Source organism: Colletotrichum gloeosporioides (genome assembly GCF_011800055.1).
Source record: "Colletotrichum gloeosporioides strain Lc1 chromosome Unknown consensus_11, whole genome shotgun sequence".
In the NCBI taxonomy this organism is placed as follows: Eukaryota; Fungi; Ascomycota; class Sordariomycetes; order Glomerellales; family Glomerellaceae; genus Colletotrichum; species Colletotrichum gloeosporioides.
In genome coordinates, this window is record NW_025544656.1 from 594,444 (window position 1) to 611,596 (window position 17,153).

Sequence of the window (17,153 nt, forward strand, 5' to 3'; positions counted from 1 at the left end):
ACTCGCGTTTCAAGGTTTAGCGTCCGAATCCCAGCAGTATCGTCCCGATTGAATCGCCGTGGGCCGCCACGGACCGCCGTGGCCCTCCGTGGACATTGATCACCGGGAGTGCTGAAAAGCAGTAGAAAGGACGATGTAGATGCGATTAATCAAGATCTTGCGACCGTCCTTCATTCAACAGGTCGTGTCCGAGAAATGAACAATACGATACAGAAGGGGAATCTAGCCAAATGACACGCTATTCCGGAGTAACCCATCCTAAGACACACACTTTTACACTCGTAATCGTCACACCACAAAAGGAAACCAGACATATTAGAAACCAAGCAGAATCTTCCGCCAAGGAATCTTCTTCTTCTCCACACCCGCCGCCGAGGCTCCGTACCCTTCCTCTTGGACATTGTGCTGTCCCACGATGGCCAGAAAGACATCGTTGAGCGTCGTGGGACTGACGCTGTGGTGCTCAACACCCAACGCATCCTTATTCTCCTCAAGCATCAAAATCAGCTGACCGATGGCACTCAAACTGCCCGCCTGTCCTCCGGTCTCGCCTTGTCCCCGCTTTCTCGTCTCCTGGACCTGCTGCGCACGCGCAAGCACGTCAGCCGCGAAGATGGAGAAGCGCATCTGCCCGTGGTACGTCGCCGCCTCGATGCTCGCATTAGGGAACATCATCGTCACCCACTCACGCATGCGGTCCATCTCCTCCGGCGTCGAGTGCGGCGCGGTGCGACTGACAAGATGTACGTATAAAGAGTCGCCGAAGCGCGCCTGCAGCGTCTCGACCTCCCCGATGGCGAGCATCCGCTGCGCGACGATGCCGGCGTGATTGGCTAGCGCGTCCGCTTCTTCCATGCTGTGCGTAGTGAGCAGGATCGCGCGGCCCGGTACGATAGTGCTGAGGGTGCGCCACATGATGCGCTTCGCAGCCGCATCGAGGCCGGAGGAGGGCTCGTCGAGGAGGATCACGGACGGGTTACCCGTGAGGGCGATACCAAGCGAGAGCTTGCGCTTGTTGCCGCCTGAGAGGTGCTGCGCCATGGTGTTTACGTGGGCGTCCAGGCCGACGGCGCGGACGACGGCTTGGACTTGGTACTCGACGTCCGCGATGCCTCTGAGACGCGCGTAGTGCCGCAGATGCTCGAGGACGGTCATGGAGTCTATGGCGTCAAACTGCGGGCACACGCCGAGGTTGGAGCGGGCGAGGGCGCGGTGGTCGGTGATGGATACGTGCTCGACGAGGACGTCACCGCCGTTCTTGCTGGGCTGGATGTCGCCGCGGATGAGGGAGATGGTGGTTGATTTGCCGGCGCCGTTGGGGCCGAGCAAAGCAAAGACCTCGCTGTGGCGGACGCCGAAGGTGACGTTGTCGACGGCGGTGAATTTGCCGAATTTCTTGGTTAGGTGCTTTACTTGGAGGCCGTCGTCTGAGCCGGTTGTTTCGACGCGTGTGACTTCGTTGGCGACTTCTTGGTCGCTGTGGGACTGCTCGTTCTCGGTTCGTGGTGTCTTCTTGCGCTTGAGGAAAGCGGGAAGTTTGTTTCCGCTGTCGTGCCACAGCAAGATGCAGAAAAAAAGAATGGCCTGGAGAGACAAATATAGGATTGGGCCTCCGTAGGCGTTGAGGGTGCCCGGATAGCTGTAGAACTCGGTGCTGTCGCAGGCCAAGTTGAAAGTGTTCAGGCCGATGATCATGGCGCGGCAGACATTGGCGACGGGGAAAAAGGCTGCAACGGTGTAGTGCCCGATCAAAATGTTGCGGTCGCTGGCCGTAGCCGGGGAAAAGGTCAAGATGTAGAGGAACGCGATGAGATAGATCGCGAAACCCACGCTGTTGTACGCCATGATAGCAGCAAAGGTCGCGACCTGGCTCTTCATAAAGAGGGAAAACACGTAAGAGAGCAGAATCGAGGTGAGCCCGTAGAGGACGAACACCGGGAAGAGGTAGCCAGGGGCGTACCACACATCCGATGTCACCACGAAAATGGCGGCCGCGATGATGAGGGCAACGACGAAAATGCCGTAGTCAAAGATAACATGCGCCGTCCAAAGGGGTAGTGATCGAACTCCGCTGGAGTATTGCAGACCGCGGACGTTGGAACGCCGCTCGACATTGGTGTAGAGCCCGAAGAAAGCTGGGACGATGGAGAGGACGATGCTGAAGAAGATGGCCAGTTGGATTGTGTCGATGTTCGCGGCACCGAAGGCGCTGTCGAAGGAGATGTACCGTGTGACAATGTTGGTGTTCGTCAAGGCAACGGTGAGAAGGTTCTGAGAGACGACGGCGGCAGCAATGGCCTTATAGTCTTCCGTGTCTGCTCGCCACGCTACAGTCGGGGGTCCGTTATCGTTGGAAGCCCAGAAGCCTCCGGGCATGAGGTTCTTCCTCTCATCGTCCACGTAGTCACGCAAGTTTGCCCCGGAAGAGATGCTGTTCAGCGTGAAGTTGCCCGATCCCGGGGCGAAGACATCGACGAGGGATGTGAATGCATTTCCGTCCACGGCTGCAGTCGGTCCGGCAGCGACACGCATGTTCTCAATGACACTGTCGTACATCCCGCTTGTGGCTCTCCCGTTCCCGTCCGTGGGAGTACAGCTCGACGCAGGCTTGTCATTGATGAGGATTTGCATGATGGCCGCGGCAATGACGGGGATGAGGAAAGCGGCCACAAAAGGGACCCAGTTGGTCTTGAACAGCGTGACGCGCTTGTACACCAACACCGTCATCTGCTTCAAGAAGTCCGTCTGACGACCCGACTGGAGACCGAGCGAGTTGCGGCCGCCGTCTGCCATTCCCTTCTCGGTGATCTGCCCGGAGTCGTCGGAGAACCTGGCCCCGGGCGCAGGCCCAGACTGCAGATCTTCTCCCTGGACCTCTTCAGCGACGTTGAGGAATACATCTTCGATGTTGGGACTGTTGATTTTATACGGAAGACGCGCCGCTTCGAGGGCGCGGATGACTTCTGCTGCGAGGTTGGATGAAGGTGCAGTGTAGACGATGGTGTTCGATGAGACTTTCAACTCGACGCCCTGGACTTCAGGGGCCACTCTGACGTTCTTGGCGTTCAGGAGGTGGATGCGGTAGCCGGCACCAAGCGAATTCTTGAGCGCAACCGACGAGCCCTCTGCTCTAAGCTTGCCCTTGGAAAGAATGGCGATGTTGTCCGCGAGGAGATCAGCTTCATCGAGGAAGTGCGTCGTCATGATGATGGTCCGCCGTCCCCTTTCAGCCAATAGGATATCCCAGATCTTCCTCCGCGAGAGGGCGTCAATGCCGGAGGACACTTCGTCGACGCAGCACACGGCGCTGCCACCGGTCAACATCATACCGAGCTGCAGCTTGCGCTTCTGGCCGCCGGATAAGGTCTTGGACTGGGCACTCTTCTTGGAACTGAGGCCGATGGCATCAATCAGCTGTGTCGTGTCATCGCCGCCGTTTGTGTATCCCGTGGACTTGAGCTGGTTGAAGATGCGAATGTGTTCGGTGACGGTTAGCTCGTCCCAGAGCACGTTCTTCTGGGGTGCAATCCCAATGCCGCCGGATGCGTCTATGGACACGCTGCCTTGGTTGAAGCGGCTGATTCCAGCGATTGCGTCGAGGGTCGTGCTCTTGCCGCTGCCGTTGGCACCCAGCAGCGCGAGAATCTGGCCCCTTTTTGCGGTGAGGTTGAGATTGTTGACTGCCACAGTCGGCTCGCGGGGCTTCGAAACGAAGGAGAAGATGTGGCGGAAAAGGCTTGGCTTGTAGACTTTCGTCAGCCCGTTGATGCAGACTGCTTCCTGCGGTTGAGGACCGACGCCTCTGTAGATCCTGCGACTCTCGGACCCGACGCCGTGGATCTGGCGCTCGACAAAGGCTGCCATCAGGGGGTAGGCGAGGAACTGGATGATGAGAAAGATCCAGAGGACGATGCCGGGAAGACTTGAAGCGCCGGTGGGGGGTCCCTTGATGAGGTTCATGGGCCGGCCCTCGGCCTCAAAACGAGCGATCGACTTGATGAAGAACACGAAGGCGCAAGGGGTGAAGAGCAGACTGAGAACAGAGACGGCGGCCGTGGGCGGATCAGGGATCGCCTGGGCCAGGACGCCGAGCAGGACGTAGACGAGCGAGTTGACCACACCGGAGAGCTGTGCTTTCTTGAAGAACGTGGCGCCAAGGATCGCTTGCGACGTCAAGGCAAGGCCAGCGAGGATGAAGAAGATGATGATGATGCCGATGTTGGTCTCCTTCCATATCATGGTCTGCGCGATGATGGAAGCGACCAGCCACCCGGGGAAGTAGATCGTGGCAAAGGAGTAGAAGTTGGCGACCATCCGGGCGACCTGCGGCTCCCACTCGTACCGGGTCGACATCATGGCGTCGATGAGCTGGGAGAGGCCCTTCTCGCGCTCCGTGGCGACGTGGCCTGGTAGGTGGTAGCTGACGCCGATGAGGGCGAGGACGAAAGAGACGGCGAGGTAGTCGATGAAGGTCTGCTGGTACCTCCGTCTAACGGAGGCTTCGCGCTCGTCTTCGGTCTCGTCGGTGAAGCCCCATTCTTGCAAGTTGACGAGAGGATCTGAGCTTCCTGCAGTGGAGTTTAACCGCACAATGGCAGCGTCCACGGCGCGCTGGAGAGGGAGTGTGTAGACCTGGGCATCATTCTCGCTCTTGCTCACCTGGAACTTTTGTCCCAGGGCGGGGTCGCCTCGAAGCGTGTAGTTCCAGAAACCGCCATCGCCCTCCTCGCTTGGAGAAGAGTGAAAGACGACTGCGCCGTAGCACGGCGTCGTTCCCCTCGTGGCCGTTTGGCAGATGAGATTCAAGTCGTCGACGTTGGCGATGGTGGTGGCGTTCTTGCCGGCCGCAGCGACCTCGTCCGAGAGGGAGGAAATCACGCGCTCGATGTCGCCGCCCGTGTTTCCGTTGTTGACGAACACAACGGTGTTGCGGGAGCCGTCGGCGGCGGAGAGACCGTCTTGTAGGGATCGGACAGCGCGTGGGTCGGCGATGCCGTAGTCGTTTTGGGGCCCGTTGAGGTTTCGACCGATGCCCAGGTAGATTGTGAGGATGATGGGAAGGATCAGAGCTGTGTAGATTGTTGATCCGGTATGTCGAGATATGAGGATGATATAGTTCTTGATTGTCAAGATGCCAATCTGGCGCAGCAGGGCGGATCTTGGGGCCGCCATTGCGGCGGTTGGGGGGTCGTTCAGCAGGTGTCGATGGACGTGAATATTGCAGGAGGTTCTTGAATATACAGTAGTTAGTGCCGAAGTAAGCTACAGCAGATTATTTCCAATGTGGTTGAATCAAGCTGTCAGAGAGCGATTTCCAAAGGCTGTTGTAAAATTCGTCAAGTTGAAGAGGCCTGATGTTGATGAAGCGGCCCAGGGAATTGGCCAATCTTTATGAAGTGTTTCAATGTAAGCTTTCGAGGAAATTCCAAGACAGCAAGCTCACGAACGCAGCGGCATCAACATCCTTTTGAAATAATAAGCAGAGCTCAAAAGTAAGGGACCCTGCTTGTGTGACGCGCCGCCCAACAAGCCGGGCACTCAATCAAAATCGCACCGCCGCCGTGTCGTATTCCCAATTGGGTTATTCGACGGGAGGCACGCAGCAAACGCTCAACGCTACCGCAAGCTGGCAGCAACAGCAGCCAAACGTCGCCGTTTTGGGGGGAGACAGCCTTAGGACATCTTACCAGGTAGGCGGACCGCGTTTACTCCGTGTCAGGTATGGCTCGTCAGGCGCAGCCATTGGACAAGTTTCGAAGGCCAAGAATCTGACAAGATCGCTTTTCACACGTGCTGTGCCACATCGTGCCTAAATCCTCTGCCAGTATCATATCGCGCAGGGCGAGCGTTGTACAGGGACACATCTATTTCCTCAAAGGAGTTTAGCGTTGGTTTCTCAGCCCATGGCAGCCACTTTCCCAAGACATGACGCTGGTTGGAGGGAGCAACAGCCCCCCGGGCGGTCTTTGGGATTGCTGACTGCAGATTTGCAGGTGGGCGTAATACTGCCATTTCCTCTTTTCGGCAGAGACGCATTTCGCAATTGATTGTTTTCAGCCCAGGAAAGTGTTGTGTCCTCCGCGGATCAGTGTGCCGGCTCATCCCATCGTGGTGGAGAGACATCGGGAGCTCCGTGTTTTCGGCGGTTCAGCGGCCGGGATGACGGCTCAGCTCTCGGTCCCCTCCTAAACCGCTGGCGATCGCCGGGTGCAAGCAAAATGATGTTGTCTGATATATCGCTAATGATTTGAAGTGTACAAAATATGCCTTGCCGATCTCATGGCACCCTTCCAGAGCTGGTATTACCCCGTACATGAAAAATCCCGTCGCTAACACAAAATGAGTCGCTGCTCCCTGCAGCCCACTGGAAACACTACCTGAAGAAGACAAAAGCATCCCCTAAAGATTCGCCCTGCTGAACGGGTCGCTCTTCATCACATCCTCGACCTCCTTGTACGCATCGTATCCGTACAGCCATGGCTGGACCTCGGGACACGTCCATCTGCTTGGGAAGGGCCCCTTAAGCTCTTTGCCGAGCTGGGACAGGAAGATCTGGTCTCTGGCTTCTTGCTCTGGGCCGTCGGGCATGTGGAAGTCATGGCGCTGTGGCGGAAGGTTAGCCATTGACCCGCGTGCCAGATGAATTCGCTGCACTCACCTGCTTGAACGTCTCTCTCACAATCGCCTCGCCGCGGGCTTTGCGAAGCTTCTCATACAGTCTCAGCGCAGTCGGCAATTGAGACTTGGTCGTGATATGGCCCAGCAAGAGACCGAGAACAGCGCCGTCTTCCACCGCTGAGTTGGCGCCCTGGGCGAGATATGGGAGCATGGGGTGGCATGCATCTCCGCTGGATTCCAGTAATTAGCGAACACTCAGCGCTGGGTTGTGAGTGATGAAAGCACTTACACGAACACAAAGTTGGACTTGTCGCTCACCCATGAGGGCATCTCTTCTCCTGAAGAAACATCAGCATGGATTCTCGCATTGTGCATTTCATCAACAACTTACTGTGCATCAACTTCCACTTCTCAACACTGTCAACAGCGTCAAGGAACTTCCTCAAAATCGGGTCCCACCCCTCAAACCGCTGCCGCAACTCATCGACATCACCAGCCTGCCTGCTCACCCCCGTGGGCAAGTCATCCGGCGCCAGCACCACAAGATTGTACATCTTCTCCGCCCGCATCGAGTATCCCACACAATGCGTCCCGGGTCCGACCCAGAAATGCACCTGCGGATTCTCGATCCACGCCTTCAGCTCCGGGTCGGTGATCTGATCAACGTTCAACACCACGCGGTACGCTAGATCGCCTGTCGCCAGCGGCGGGTCGTCCGCCTTCAGAAAACACGCGCGCGACCGCGACCACAGCCCATCGGCGGCGACGATGAGATCCGCCCGTGCCTTGACGCCGGACTGCGTGGTTAGCTCGGGCAGGTCAAAGTCGATGCTGTCGACCTTCTCGCCGAGCGCGAAGCGCACGCCAACCTCCTTGGCGCGCTCGTACAGGGACAGCTGCAGGTCGACGCGGTGCAGGTCGATGAAGGGGGCCTGGTACTTTGCGCGGATGTTCTTGTTGAAGTTCTCCTCCTTGGCGAGGACGCTGCCCGAGTAGCGGTGGACGACGAGCGTGTTGGGCTCCGAGGCGGATTTCCAGAGGCGATCTGGGAGGCCCCATTTCTGCAGGATGCGGGTGGAGTTTGGCGTCACCTGCAGGCCTGCTCCGACCTGGGCGGTTTCTGTCAATATCTCGTGAAGAAATCTCATGATGAGATGATGAGATCTCACCTCGAGGAGCTCCTTTGCGGATTCAAAGACTGTGACTTTGTGCCCTGAGAGAGCTGCCGCTACTGCTGTTGCGAGGCCGCTCAGACCAGCGCCGACGACTATGATTTCCAGTTGTACTGGTGATCTGGTATGAGCAGTGACCTGAATTATTTTGTTAGTTACAATGAACATGCCGTAACCGCGTAGAGTCAGTCAAAAACATGCACAACTCACCGCCATGTTGTCAGATTTCTCAGCCGACAATGCTGACGCTCTGGGGAAAATAAACGAGTTAAGCCACCGAAACATGGTGTTGTGGTTCAGGCTCGGCAGCTTCAATAAGAACTTGAGACGAGTAGACGTAGAAAAGAGAGTTTGGGTTCGGTCGCGATGGCAGGACTCCCTTACCACTCAAAAATGCACCACCAAGAACACGGTCGGATCGAAAGAACAGCTCGATCCAAGTGTTCAACCCATGTTCTTCTTCAAATCTTTGTTGGGAATGCTCCTCCGGCAAGTCCCCCTTCTCTGCCTAAATTGCCGCCCCCCATGCTGTAGGCTTCCCCGGAGATCCCCCACACTGCGAGCCGGAGGCGCGGGAGCGTCCCGCGGGGGCATTATTTCTGGGTGGACGCAGTAGTGGGAAATTGAAATTGGTGGTGGACGGCGCTGGACGCGCTGGCGGGAAATCCGGAGTCTCGGGTTTTCCGTGAGTCGCTGTCGCCGCAGCGTCTCCCAGCCCGCCTGGCGGGCCACTGTTCACGGCTGGTTACGAAGTTCCACTGGAATCAAGCCGAATGGAAGGATGGCGATGTGGATATACGGGGGTCTCGTAACGGAGGCGAAATCGGCAAAGCCGGCAACGGGTTTCTGCTGCGTGGAGAGTGTCTGGGGCTTGTTGTTAGTGGCCCAGCTGTTGCTGTGTGATGAGTGTGTTTCGGCGGTTTTTCGTATGTGCGAAATCTGCGCGTGAGCGACCTCGGCGCAGTCATCTGCCGATTATATTGGCCGCTGTTGTCAGCGGCTTCGGCGCTCGGCATGTCATCCCACGACAAAAACCCAAACTCAGAAGCTCCCTGACTGTCACTAAGAGGAACAACAAGTTTCAGGACTCTCGACAACTCTCTTTTTTAGCAACTGCTGTTTTTGGCAACTCTGCATCCGACCGAGAAGCTATTCTTGTTGTGTCGTCTCAAAAGTTCATACCTGTCTTCCCACCACCACCTCCACCTCTGTATCAACCCCGCACAATGGCGCCCAAGGGTCCTTACAAGCTGGTGACCGTCAACACGGCCCCCGAGCGCGCGAAGCGCCTCGTCGGCCGCATGATTGAGGCTCTCAAGGACCGGTACACGATTGAGCATGTTGCAAACTGCGAGAGTAAGCGATTTCCTCAGACAAGACGGTTTGCGTTGGTAGCTGACGGTTTTCGCAGGAATAGATGAGGTTGAGGGCAAGGTCAAGGAGCACATGCCTGATGTGCTGGTGAGTTGATATCCCCTCTCTTGAGTGAAATTTTATTTGACGATAGGGAAGTTCTGTGCTTCAATGTGGACTGCGGAGGAGGCAAACCAGATTCTGTCTACCGCGAGGTCAATCAAGCCGGACATCAAGACGCACGCTATTCCGCATGGACTGCAGGTTGAGAGGGGCCCTGATGCTATTGTTGAGCACCTTCTTGAGGTCGTTCCCCCATTGATTGATCAGTAAAAAGTTGCATACTGGTTCCTTCGTACATCAAATACAAATGATCAAATCAACCCAAACATGATATGTACGCTGATTGAATTGTGAACACTGGGACTGAAATAATTATGGCTGCACGTTGGCTTCATGGGATAATTCACCCGAAATTCATTCGTGATCATACGAGACGTCATCTTTGACATTGCAAGCAATCTCTTGTCTTGCTCACATCCGGCTGGTATGCATTGAGCTGAGCAGCTAATACCTCAGACTGAGCTCACACCACTGACACCTCAGATTTCATCCAATAGCGGAGCTCTAGTCTTACTTCGTCTCATTACACCACTCTCCTCAGGTAGTCTAACCAACCTAGTCTCGCATAGTCTAGAGTTACATGGATCTCACGCACACGCCACAGCCAAGCCGACCACCTTACTTCTCATTCTCAAAGACGTTGACGAGAGTGCCAATGTGGGGCAGAATCTCAACCTTGAACTCATCGCCGTGCTTCAGCGTGACCTTGGGCTTGCGGCCAAGACCGACGCCAGCAGGTGTTCCGGTGATGATGACGGTGCCTGCGGGTAGCGTCGTGCTCTGGGAGAGGAAGCTGATGATTTTGGGGATGCTGAAGATGAGATCACTGGGTAACATCCCATGTTAGTGAGAGAATCTTGAGATGAAATGAGGGCTGGACTTACTCGATGCCGCTCTCCTGGAGAACCTCGCCATTCCTCAAACCGCGCATTTGAAGCTTGGTAGGGTCCGGGATGAGGGACTTTGAGACCAGGGTAGGTCCTGCATTGAATATTGTCAACATCTCTGCCCTCACACCTGGGGAAGTCTTGAGAGATTCGTCTTACCCAAGGGGCAGGAACCATCAAAGCCCTTCGCGAAGCACCATTGCGACTGGTTCATCTGGTACGTCCTGCTGGAAACGTCGTTGCAGGCGGTGTAGCCCAGGACGTAGTCCATGGCATCCGCCTCGGACACGTTCTTGCAAGCCTTACCGAGCACAACAGCCAGCTCAGACTCGTAGTCGCCGCAGTCGTCGGCCTGGGTGAGGTGCGGCAGCACAGTCGGCTCCGGCCAGGGGTTACCCAGCGCCGTGTTTGGCTTCCTATGACTGATATCAGCAACCGGACACTTTCTCGCGAGATTGCCGCGCATCGACTTACAAGAACACGGTGGGAACATCCGGCAGGGCCACGCCGACTTCCTTTGCATGCTGGACGTACTACACTCCGAGTCAGCATTGCCTACCCCTTCATGTAACGAGAGATAAAGAGGTCACTCACGTTCAGTCCGATGCAGCGGATGGTGCCGACCTCCTCAGCCGAGACGGGCGAAAGGACGCGGTCGATGACGGCCACCTGATCGGTCTTGCTGCCGGGGTTGAGCACGCTAGAGCCGGACCACACAGCGACCTTGACCTCCTTGCCGTCCCGGACAGCCAGGCCGACGTCGACTGACTCTGATTCCGGTTCTCCGATCAGCACCTTGCTAGGAGCATCACGGGGGACGAACCGCACGAGGCCTGTGGCTGATTAGCAAGCGAGCTCATGAAGGGAGGGGGCGCTGCCGGCTGAGAGGAAGGGAAAGCCTTACGGGAGAAGGTTGATGACGAAGACATGTTGATGTGTGAGTGTGTGAGTGTGTGTGTGCGTGAGTGAATGCTCCCAATTGAGACCCAGGCTTTTTGGCGAGATATCGTAAGATCTTCCCACGCTCGAAGCTCTTCTTGAAATGCAAGTTCGGATGGCGTTTACGGAGTGGAGGGGTCGAGGGGTTGGTGGGAGGCGTCTCCGAATCGTGGAATCCGACTGGGGCTCCCCGCACCAAGTGCCGATGGGCGTTTTGGGGATTTCGCCGGCTCGGAGGTCCGGGAAGTGTCACACAACAAGCCACAGCAGCTCTGAACTGTGTTTTTCTGCGCAATAGCACTCTCGGCCTGCGCTAAGCCAGATGTCGCATGCACCGCCATTGGTTGCTTCCGTACAGAGTTGATGACATGCGGAAAAGCCGGGCGCGGCCAGGGGCGCAGCTCTGGGGTCGAGTGGGGGGGATGCGAGGATGAGGGGTGTAACGAAGTGGGATGAGGGGCCGGAAAGTGAGGGGTACAGATGTCGGCGGCACATGGGCCGATGGTCGCCGACGTCAGCTTCGTGACATACCCGCGGCAGTTGATACGGTTTTGCTTGATGTGGGCTGATGGGTCGCGATGGATGTGAGAGTGACCGAAGATTAATCTGCCGACTTCGCAGCCTTGAACACATAGCTTGTCGACTGACTGATTAATCTTCCTGTTATTCAAGTTGTCAATTGGAGAGAGTGGTGCATGAAATCAGCAACAGCATCTTCTTCTACCCCGAAGCACCAAGCAACACCGACTCAACGACTTGGTGTGTTGTTGTCACATCTCAAGATCGACAAGATGGCTGGCGGAGGAGAGCAGAGCCTTCACGGCGGCGAGTACCGCCAACACTTGCCAGACCTGAGCATACCTCGCTTCACGACGATGCAGAAGCAGGATGCTCACGTCTACGCAAAAGAGTTCAAAGAGGGTGGAAACCCGCCATGGCTGCACGCCCTGTATCTGCACTGGCGAAAGCTCTTCAAGGAGCCATACACTGGGATCACGACGGACGGTAAGTAGAGTTTGAAGTTTCAAAGGAAACATTGGAACTCAATGAGAGCTAACACGTACATCAGGCATCGTAAAAAGAGATCTCTTTCAACTAGCCGACGAGGGCGTCCCGATCCAGGACATCGTAGACGCCACCAACGCCGTCCTCTCTCAATTAGACGCCAAACAGAAGGACACCCTCTCCTACCACGTCGACTCGCCAGAGTGGCGCTCCTGGTCGAACCCCGAGTTCCTCCTCAGCGACAAGGGTCTCCGCCTCGACGAGCTAACGCCGCAGCTCCGAGAGAGCATCCTAAAGGTTCTGGAGGCAACCCTGTCGCCCGAAGGTTACGCCAAGGCCTTGGGTGCCATGCGCATCAACGGCTTCCTCGGTGAGCTGGTGAAGGCACCCAGCATCTGCAACGAATACTCCTACAACTTTGTGCTCTTCGGCACGCCCTCGGCGACGCGGCCGTGGGGTTACTCCTTCTACGGCCACCACCTGTGTCTGAACATCTTCCTGTATAAGGGCCAGATCGTGGCATCGCCGTGGTTCACCGGCGCGGAGCCGAATCTTATCGACGACGGCCCGTACAAGGGGACGAGAATCCTGGAGACGGAGGAAAGGCTTGGTTTGCAGCTAATGCAGTCTCTCCCGGCTGGTCTCCAACAGAAGGCGCAAACGTACAAGCTGCTGAAGGATCCTGCAATGCCGAAGGGGAGGTGGAACCACGACGACCAGAGGCATCTGTGTGGCGCCTACCGAGACAACCGAATCGTGCCATATGAGGGTATTCTGGTGGCGGACATGACGACTGAGCAGCAAGAGCTGGTGGTTGGCATCCTTGAGCAGTACCTTCTCTACCTGCCGAAGAAGGCCAGGGATATTCGCATCAACCACGCAAAGTCCTTCTTCAAGGAGACATACTTCAGCTGGATCGGTGGTTACGGCGACCAAGACCCATTTTACTACCGTGTTCAGAGCCCAGTCATCCTCGTCGAATTTGACCACCACTCTGGAGTTTTCCTGACGAACAAGGAGCCGGCCAAGTTCCATATCCACACGCTACTCCGAACTCCCAATGCTGGTGACTATGGCATGGCGCTTCGGCCGTTGATTCCAGGGGTTGAGCAAGACTTTGTATGGGAAGGGTAATAGCCGAGACGGGTCTTGAGAGATGGGAGGTTAGCGTCATCACCTAAATGATTAAGAGACATTTTGGTCCCAGGTTCTCGACTGGTTCATCCGCAAATTGATAATGACATCGCAAACGGTGCCAACCGAGTAGATTGGTTGAGTACTAAGATACAACCATAATCTTTTCCATGGTCAGGACTACAGATCCTGCCAGTCCGTTCGCCACCGGCTCCTCTGATCCATACACAGCCGGCCAGACACTGATCAACTTGTTCCAAAGGCTTGTAGCAACCGTAATCTCAAGAACTGCAAGCATCGTTAGTACGGATAAAAATGCCATCGTCGAAGAGTATACCAACCATTTGCAGCGCCAAATGCAACATAGTCCGTCACGTCAATTGGCTCTCTGGCGAACCAATCCACACCTTCCACCTCTTGGCCATTGATCGTGAGTCCCCATGATCCTTCAACCTCAGGCATGTGAAGCAGCACTCGCAGATCCGCACCGCTGCCGACATCCAAAGTGACGGTTGTGTTGTAGACGCCAACACCTGATGCATGTTCGAGCCCGGTGATATTCGTCCACGGGACAAGCGGCGAGGTCAGCTGGATGGGCGCAAGCCAAGTCTTGGATGTTGCTACCGAGGCGTTACCGGCTGCGTTGGGGTATTGCGGTGACCAATCCTGGACTCGCAAGGTCCACGTAGAAGGCGTGATGAACTCCGGAATATTTGTAGCGTCGAGTGTAACGGTCAGGTTCGTCGACGTTATTGCGCTGCATGTCGTGTTGGAAGATATTTGCACCCTGCCATTGGCGACAACGGCGCGGCAATCAGTAGAGGTGATGTGGTTTGACAGAGGCTGGACCGAGAAAGGGTTTGACGATCCAACGCTATACCTGATATTAGCGATATTCTGGGTCAAGGTGTGGGCACTCACAATATGGTAGACACCGCTTCGGGTGCCAGCGTAACGTTCAAGAAGACGTGACCGTCCGCGGCCGTGAAGGCAGCGAAGGGCTTCACATCGCCGGTCCACAGATTGATATCATACGGTGCCCCGGCCCCCGCGAGTCTAACTGGCAGCTGGAGATGCTCGTCGCCGTTATTGTAGATCCAGTAGAGATACCCGTCCCCAACCGTACGTCTGTATGTTATAAGGCTATTGTTTCCCGGACCTTGCGGGTACTCAACAGACGAAGATACGCCCAACTCCGATAGAGCCTCTGGGACAGCTTCAGGACCAGAAATGACGCGTGCTGTTGAAAGATTCAGGATATCAGAAAATATCGAAGCCAGCTCATCGTCAGCAGCCTTCTGGTCTGTGTGATATGAAAAAGTCGAGCTGGGCGAGTTACCGGAGACGACGACAGGTAGACCGGCTTTACCGTACGAGAGCACCAGCTTCGCTGTGCTGATGTCCATAGTCGTCTGGTTGTTGATAACCAGCGCGCGGTATCCGGGTCCATCTGCCGCCAAAACTCCATCACGAACTGCAACACCGTGCTTCTCCAACAGATACGGCGTCGGAAACTGGTACGAGTACCCCGCGTCGTTGAGACTACTATCACCCCAAGTCACCGTGACGCCCCAATCCTGGTTCAAAATCGCAACATCAATCGACGCCCCGCTTTCCTGGAGCAACTTCTGCGAGAACGCCAAATACCTGCTCGCAGCCTTCGCAAACATCCACTGCGGCTGTCTCGGACCCCACGCATCGGCGAACCCATTCGACGAAGACCCCAGGGGCGTGAAGGGCGCGAAGCCGGGCCACAGGCTACTCAGCGAGTCCTCGTAGGGAAACCCGTGGATGACGTTCTGGCTCACGCCAAGGGCGGAGTCGAGGTTCGCCGTGCCGAGGAGAAATTTCCAGGTGACGCCGTAGGCTTTGCCGAAGTAGGCGCCGATCTCGTTGGAGAGGATGGTGGTGTGGCCGCCGATGTCGCGGCCGGTGGCGAGAACGCGGAAAGAGTCGGGCGCGCCCTCGAAGCCGAGGGACTCGCCTTCTGGGATGTCGAGGAGGCTTGCGATGTAGGCGCTGTCGAAGTTGAGGGTGTAAGGCTGGACGCGGAATTTCAGGCCGAGGGTGTTGGCCCAGGCGGTCACGCCTTTCAAGCGGTGGTCCACGTAGAGGTCTGTGATGGTCTTGTAAAAGTCGTTGGTGATCTTGGTGGCGGTGGAGTTGTCTCCGATGAATGTGTTTGTGTCTTTGAGCAGGTACAAAAGGAAGGGCGAGATGTCGTATCCGCGTCGGGCCTGGAACTCTTGGGTGAGGTTGAGGGTCCACAGCTGCTTGTACTTGAGCTCGAGCGAGTCTTCAAATATGGATCCGTTGCTTCTAAATACCAGAGGTTAGTACTTTCCATCTACAGTCAAAGACTGAGTAGACCTACTGGCGAAGGAGTGCAGTGAGCTCTGGTGTGAGGATGTGCTCTTCCCAGTACTTGACCCCGGCTTGCACGCCAGCCTCGCTGAAGTGATCGACGATGTATCCAGGAGTCGAGTAAACCTTAGGCCCATAGGGTTGTCCTGCTGAATGTCAGGTTGAGGCTGGTAACATGCCAACTCAATAATACTTACCGTCGTACATGTTCTGAATCTGGCCAGTGCCACGCGCATAAGCAGCAACCACAACATACACCCCGTCCGATGGTGCTGTCCATATCAAAGTCCCATTATCAACAGAATCCACAATCACAGTCACAGTCTCTGGATCAAATTCGACAACGGCACCACTCTCATTCGTGGTCGCCGTCTTGGCCGCCAACAGCGCAACAAGCTTCGGGATAGCGGTCACCAGATTGCCAGTCTGGTTTCCGGATGGCGCCGCAACTGGTAGCGGCAGGGCCCCCGAAAATGTCTCTCCTGCCTGAACGAAGGCTTGTCCATGGACGATTTCCTTCATCGTCTCAGGGGAGTCCGGGGTGTATCCCGGAAAGCCGGTCGGCCAGTGGGGCCCCGAGGTCATGTCGACATGAACGCCGAGTCTGTGCACGCGAGTGTAAGCTTCTGTTTGGCAGCTCAACTTTGGCGACTTCAAACTCACTTGGCAGCTTGCTCATAAGCAGTCAACACGCCGTCGTTCCAACTCTTCTCGCCCCACCCGTACACGACGGGGTCCATGGCCCCCTTCACGCTGTCTCTGACATCGCCGATCTCGCCGCCGCCGAAGCCGGCATCCGCAATGCTGGTGATTTCGGCCGCGACTTGGTCTGGCTCGATCCAGCCTCCGGGCCAGCACCATCGGAACCGGGCTCTCTGGTACGTGGACGGCTCCGAGACTTGGCCTGCATGACCGGCTAAGGCGTGAGGAGCCAGTAGAGGGAGAGAAAGCAGCGCAGAAGTCGAGAGGAACATCATGTTGAGAGATGGGAGGGGCTATAAAACCCAGAATCAATGGTGTGATGACTTGCAGGCCTGAGGCTGTCCTGATAGACTCCTTGATCTTGGCACTTTAACCTCTAGATCCTCATCTATGATATACCACCCGCCGTCAGTTGCCCTCGGGGCAATGCTATCCGCGATATCAGAAGCTCATCAAGAGGTTGATGACCAAACACTCACCTAACTCTCTTTCTAAGCTTACCAAGCTTACCTCCCAGCCCAATTGACATCTCATCTCGGGCTACCTTGGGACGAACTCAACTCTAGATCAACGACATACGAACGCCCCCGGTATCCCACATGTGTCACTGTGATTCCTGTCAACGAATCAAGTCATCCTTCCCCGGATCTATGCCCCTTTCCCCAGATTCCAGGTCCCGTGCCACCGACACTCACCTGAAGGATCTGCATCACCCTTCCATCCCATCGGTATATCCCCCAACGACGCCCTATCACAGCGCTCTGTCACGAACCAGGGTTCCAGACGGAATGTGGGGGATTGCGTCCTCCTCCCCCGCGTTTTCTACCCCGGATCAGCAAGTGCGGCGAAATGCGGG

At 56.2% G+C, this 17,153-nt stretch overlaps 6 protein-coding genes across 6 annotated transcripts; 2 read left to right on the forward strand and 4 right to left on the reverse strand.

Moving 5' to 3' along the window:
• Positions 1–315: 315 nt before the first annotated feature.
• Positions 316–5,172, reverse strand: GCG54_00013848 (ATP-binding cassette sub-family A member 3; the record flags this gene model as incomplete). The annotated part of the gene is made up of 1 exon (XM_045413694.1): positions 316–5,172. One exon carries the CDS (start codon positions 5,170–5,172, stop codon positions 316–318), a length of 4,857 nt encoding a protein of 1,618 aa, XP_045269765.1.
• Positions 5,173–6,399: 1,227 nt separating this feature from the next.
• GCG54_00013849 (FAD-dependent monooxygenase OpS4) lies at positions 6,400–8,075 on the reverse strand (the record flags this gene model as incomplete). Its single annotated transcript, XM_045413695.1, has 6 exons — positions 6,400–6,603; positions 6,659–6,848; positions 6,908–6,956; positions 7,010–7,727; positions 7,788–7,928; positions 8,001–8,075. 6 exons carry the CDS (start codon positions 8,073–8,075, stop codon positions 6,400–6,402), a joined length of 1,377 nt encoding a protein of 458 aa, XP_045269766.1.
• Positions 8,076–9,016: 941 nt separating this feature from the next.
• GCG54_00013850 (uncharacterized protein) lies at positions 9,017–9,476 on the forward strand (the record flags this gene model as incomplete). Its single annotated transcript, XM_045413696.1, has 3 exons — positions 9,017–9,146; positions 9,202–9,251; positions 9,303–9,476. The coding sequence occupies 3 exons, from the start codon at positions 9,017–9,019 to the stop codon at positions 9,474–9,476; spliced, it is 354 nt and encodes a 117-aa protein (XP_045269767.1).
• A 408-nt stretch (positions 9,477–9,884) lies between these two features.
• GCG54_00013851 (Fumarylacetoacetate hydrolase domain-containing protein 2A) lies at positions 9,885–11,082 on the reverse strand (the record flags this gene model as incomplete). Its single annotated transcript, XM_045413697.1, has 6 exons — positions 9,885–10,092; positions 10,151–10,247; positions 10,313–10,569; positions 10,628–10,686; positions 10,748–10,986; positions 11,058–11,082. The coding sequence occupies 6 exons, from the start codon at positions 11,080–11,082 to the stop codon at positions 9,885–9,887; spliced, it is 885 nt and encodes a 294-aa protein (XP_045269768.1).
• Positions 11,083–11,883: 801 nt separating this feature from the next.
• Positions 11,884–13,231, forward strand: GCG54_00013852 (uncharacterized protein; the record flags this gene model as incomplete). Its single annotated transcript, XM_045413698.1, has 2 exons — positions 11,884–12,097; positions 12,162–13,231. The coding sequence occupies 2 exons, from the start codon at positions 11,884–11,886 to the stop codon at positions 13,229–13,231; spliced, it is 1,284 nt and encodes a 427-aa protein (XP_045269769.1).
• A 145-nt stretch (positions 13,232–13,376) lies between these two features.
• On the reverse strand, positions 13,377–16,572 carry GCG54_00013853 (uncharacterized protein; the record flags this gene model as incomplete). The annotated part of the gene is made up of 6 exons (XM_045413699.1): positions 13,377–13,519; positions 13,573–14,105; positions 14,153–15,550; positions 15,606–15,741; positions 15,793–16,199; positions 16,259–16,572. The coding sequence occupies 6 exons, from the start codon at positions 16,570–16,572 to the stop codon at positions 13,377–13,379; spliced, it is 2,931 nt and encodes a 976-aa protein (XP_045269770.1).
• Positions 16,573–17,153: the final 581 nt, after the last annotated feature.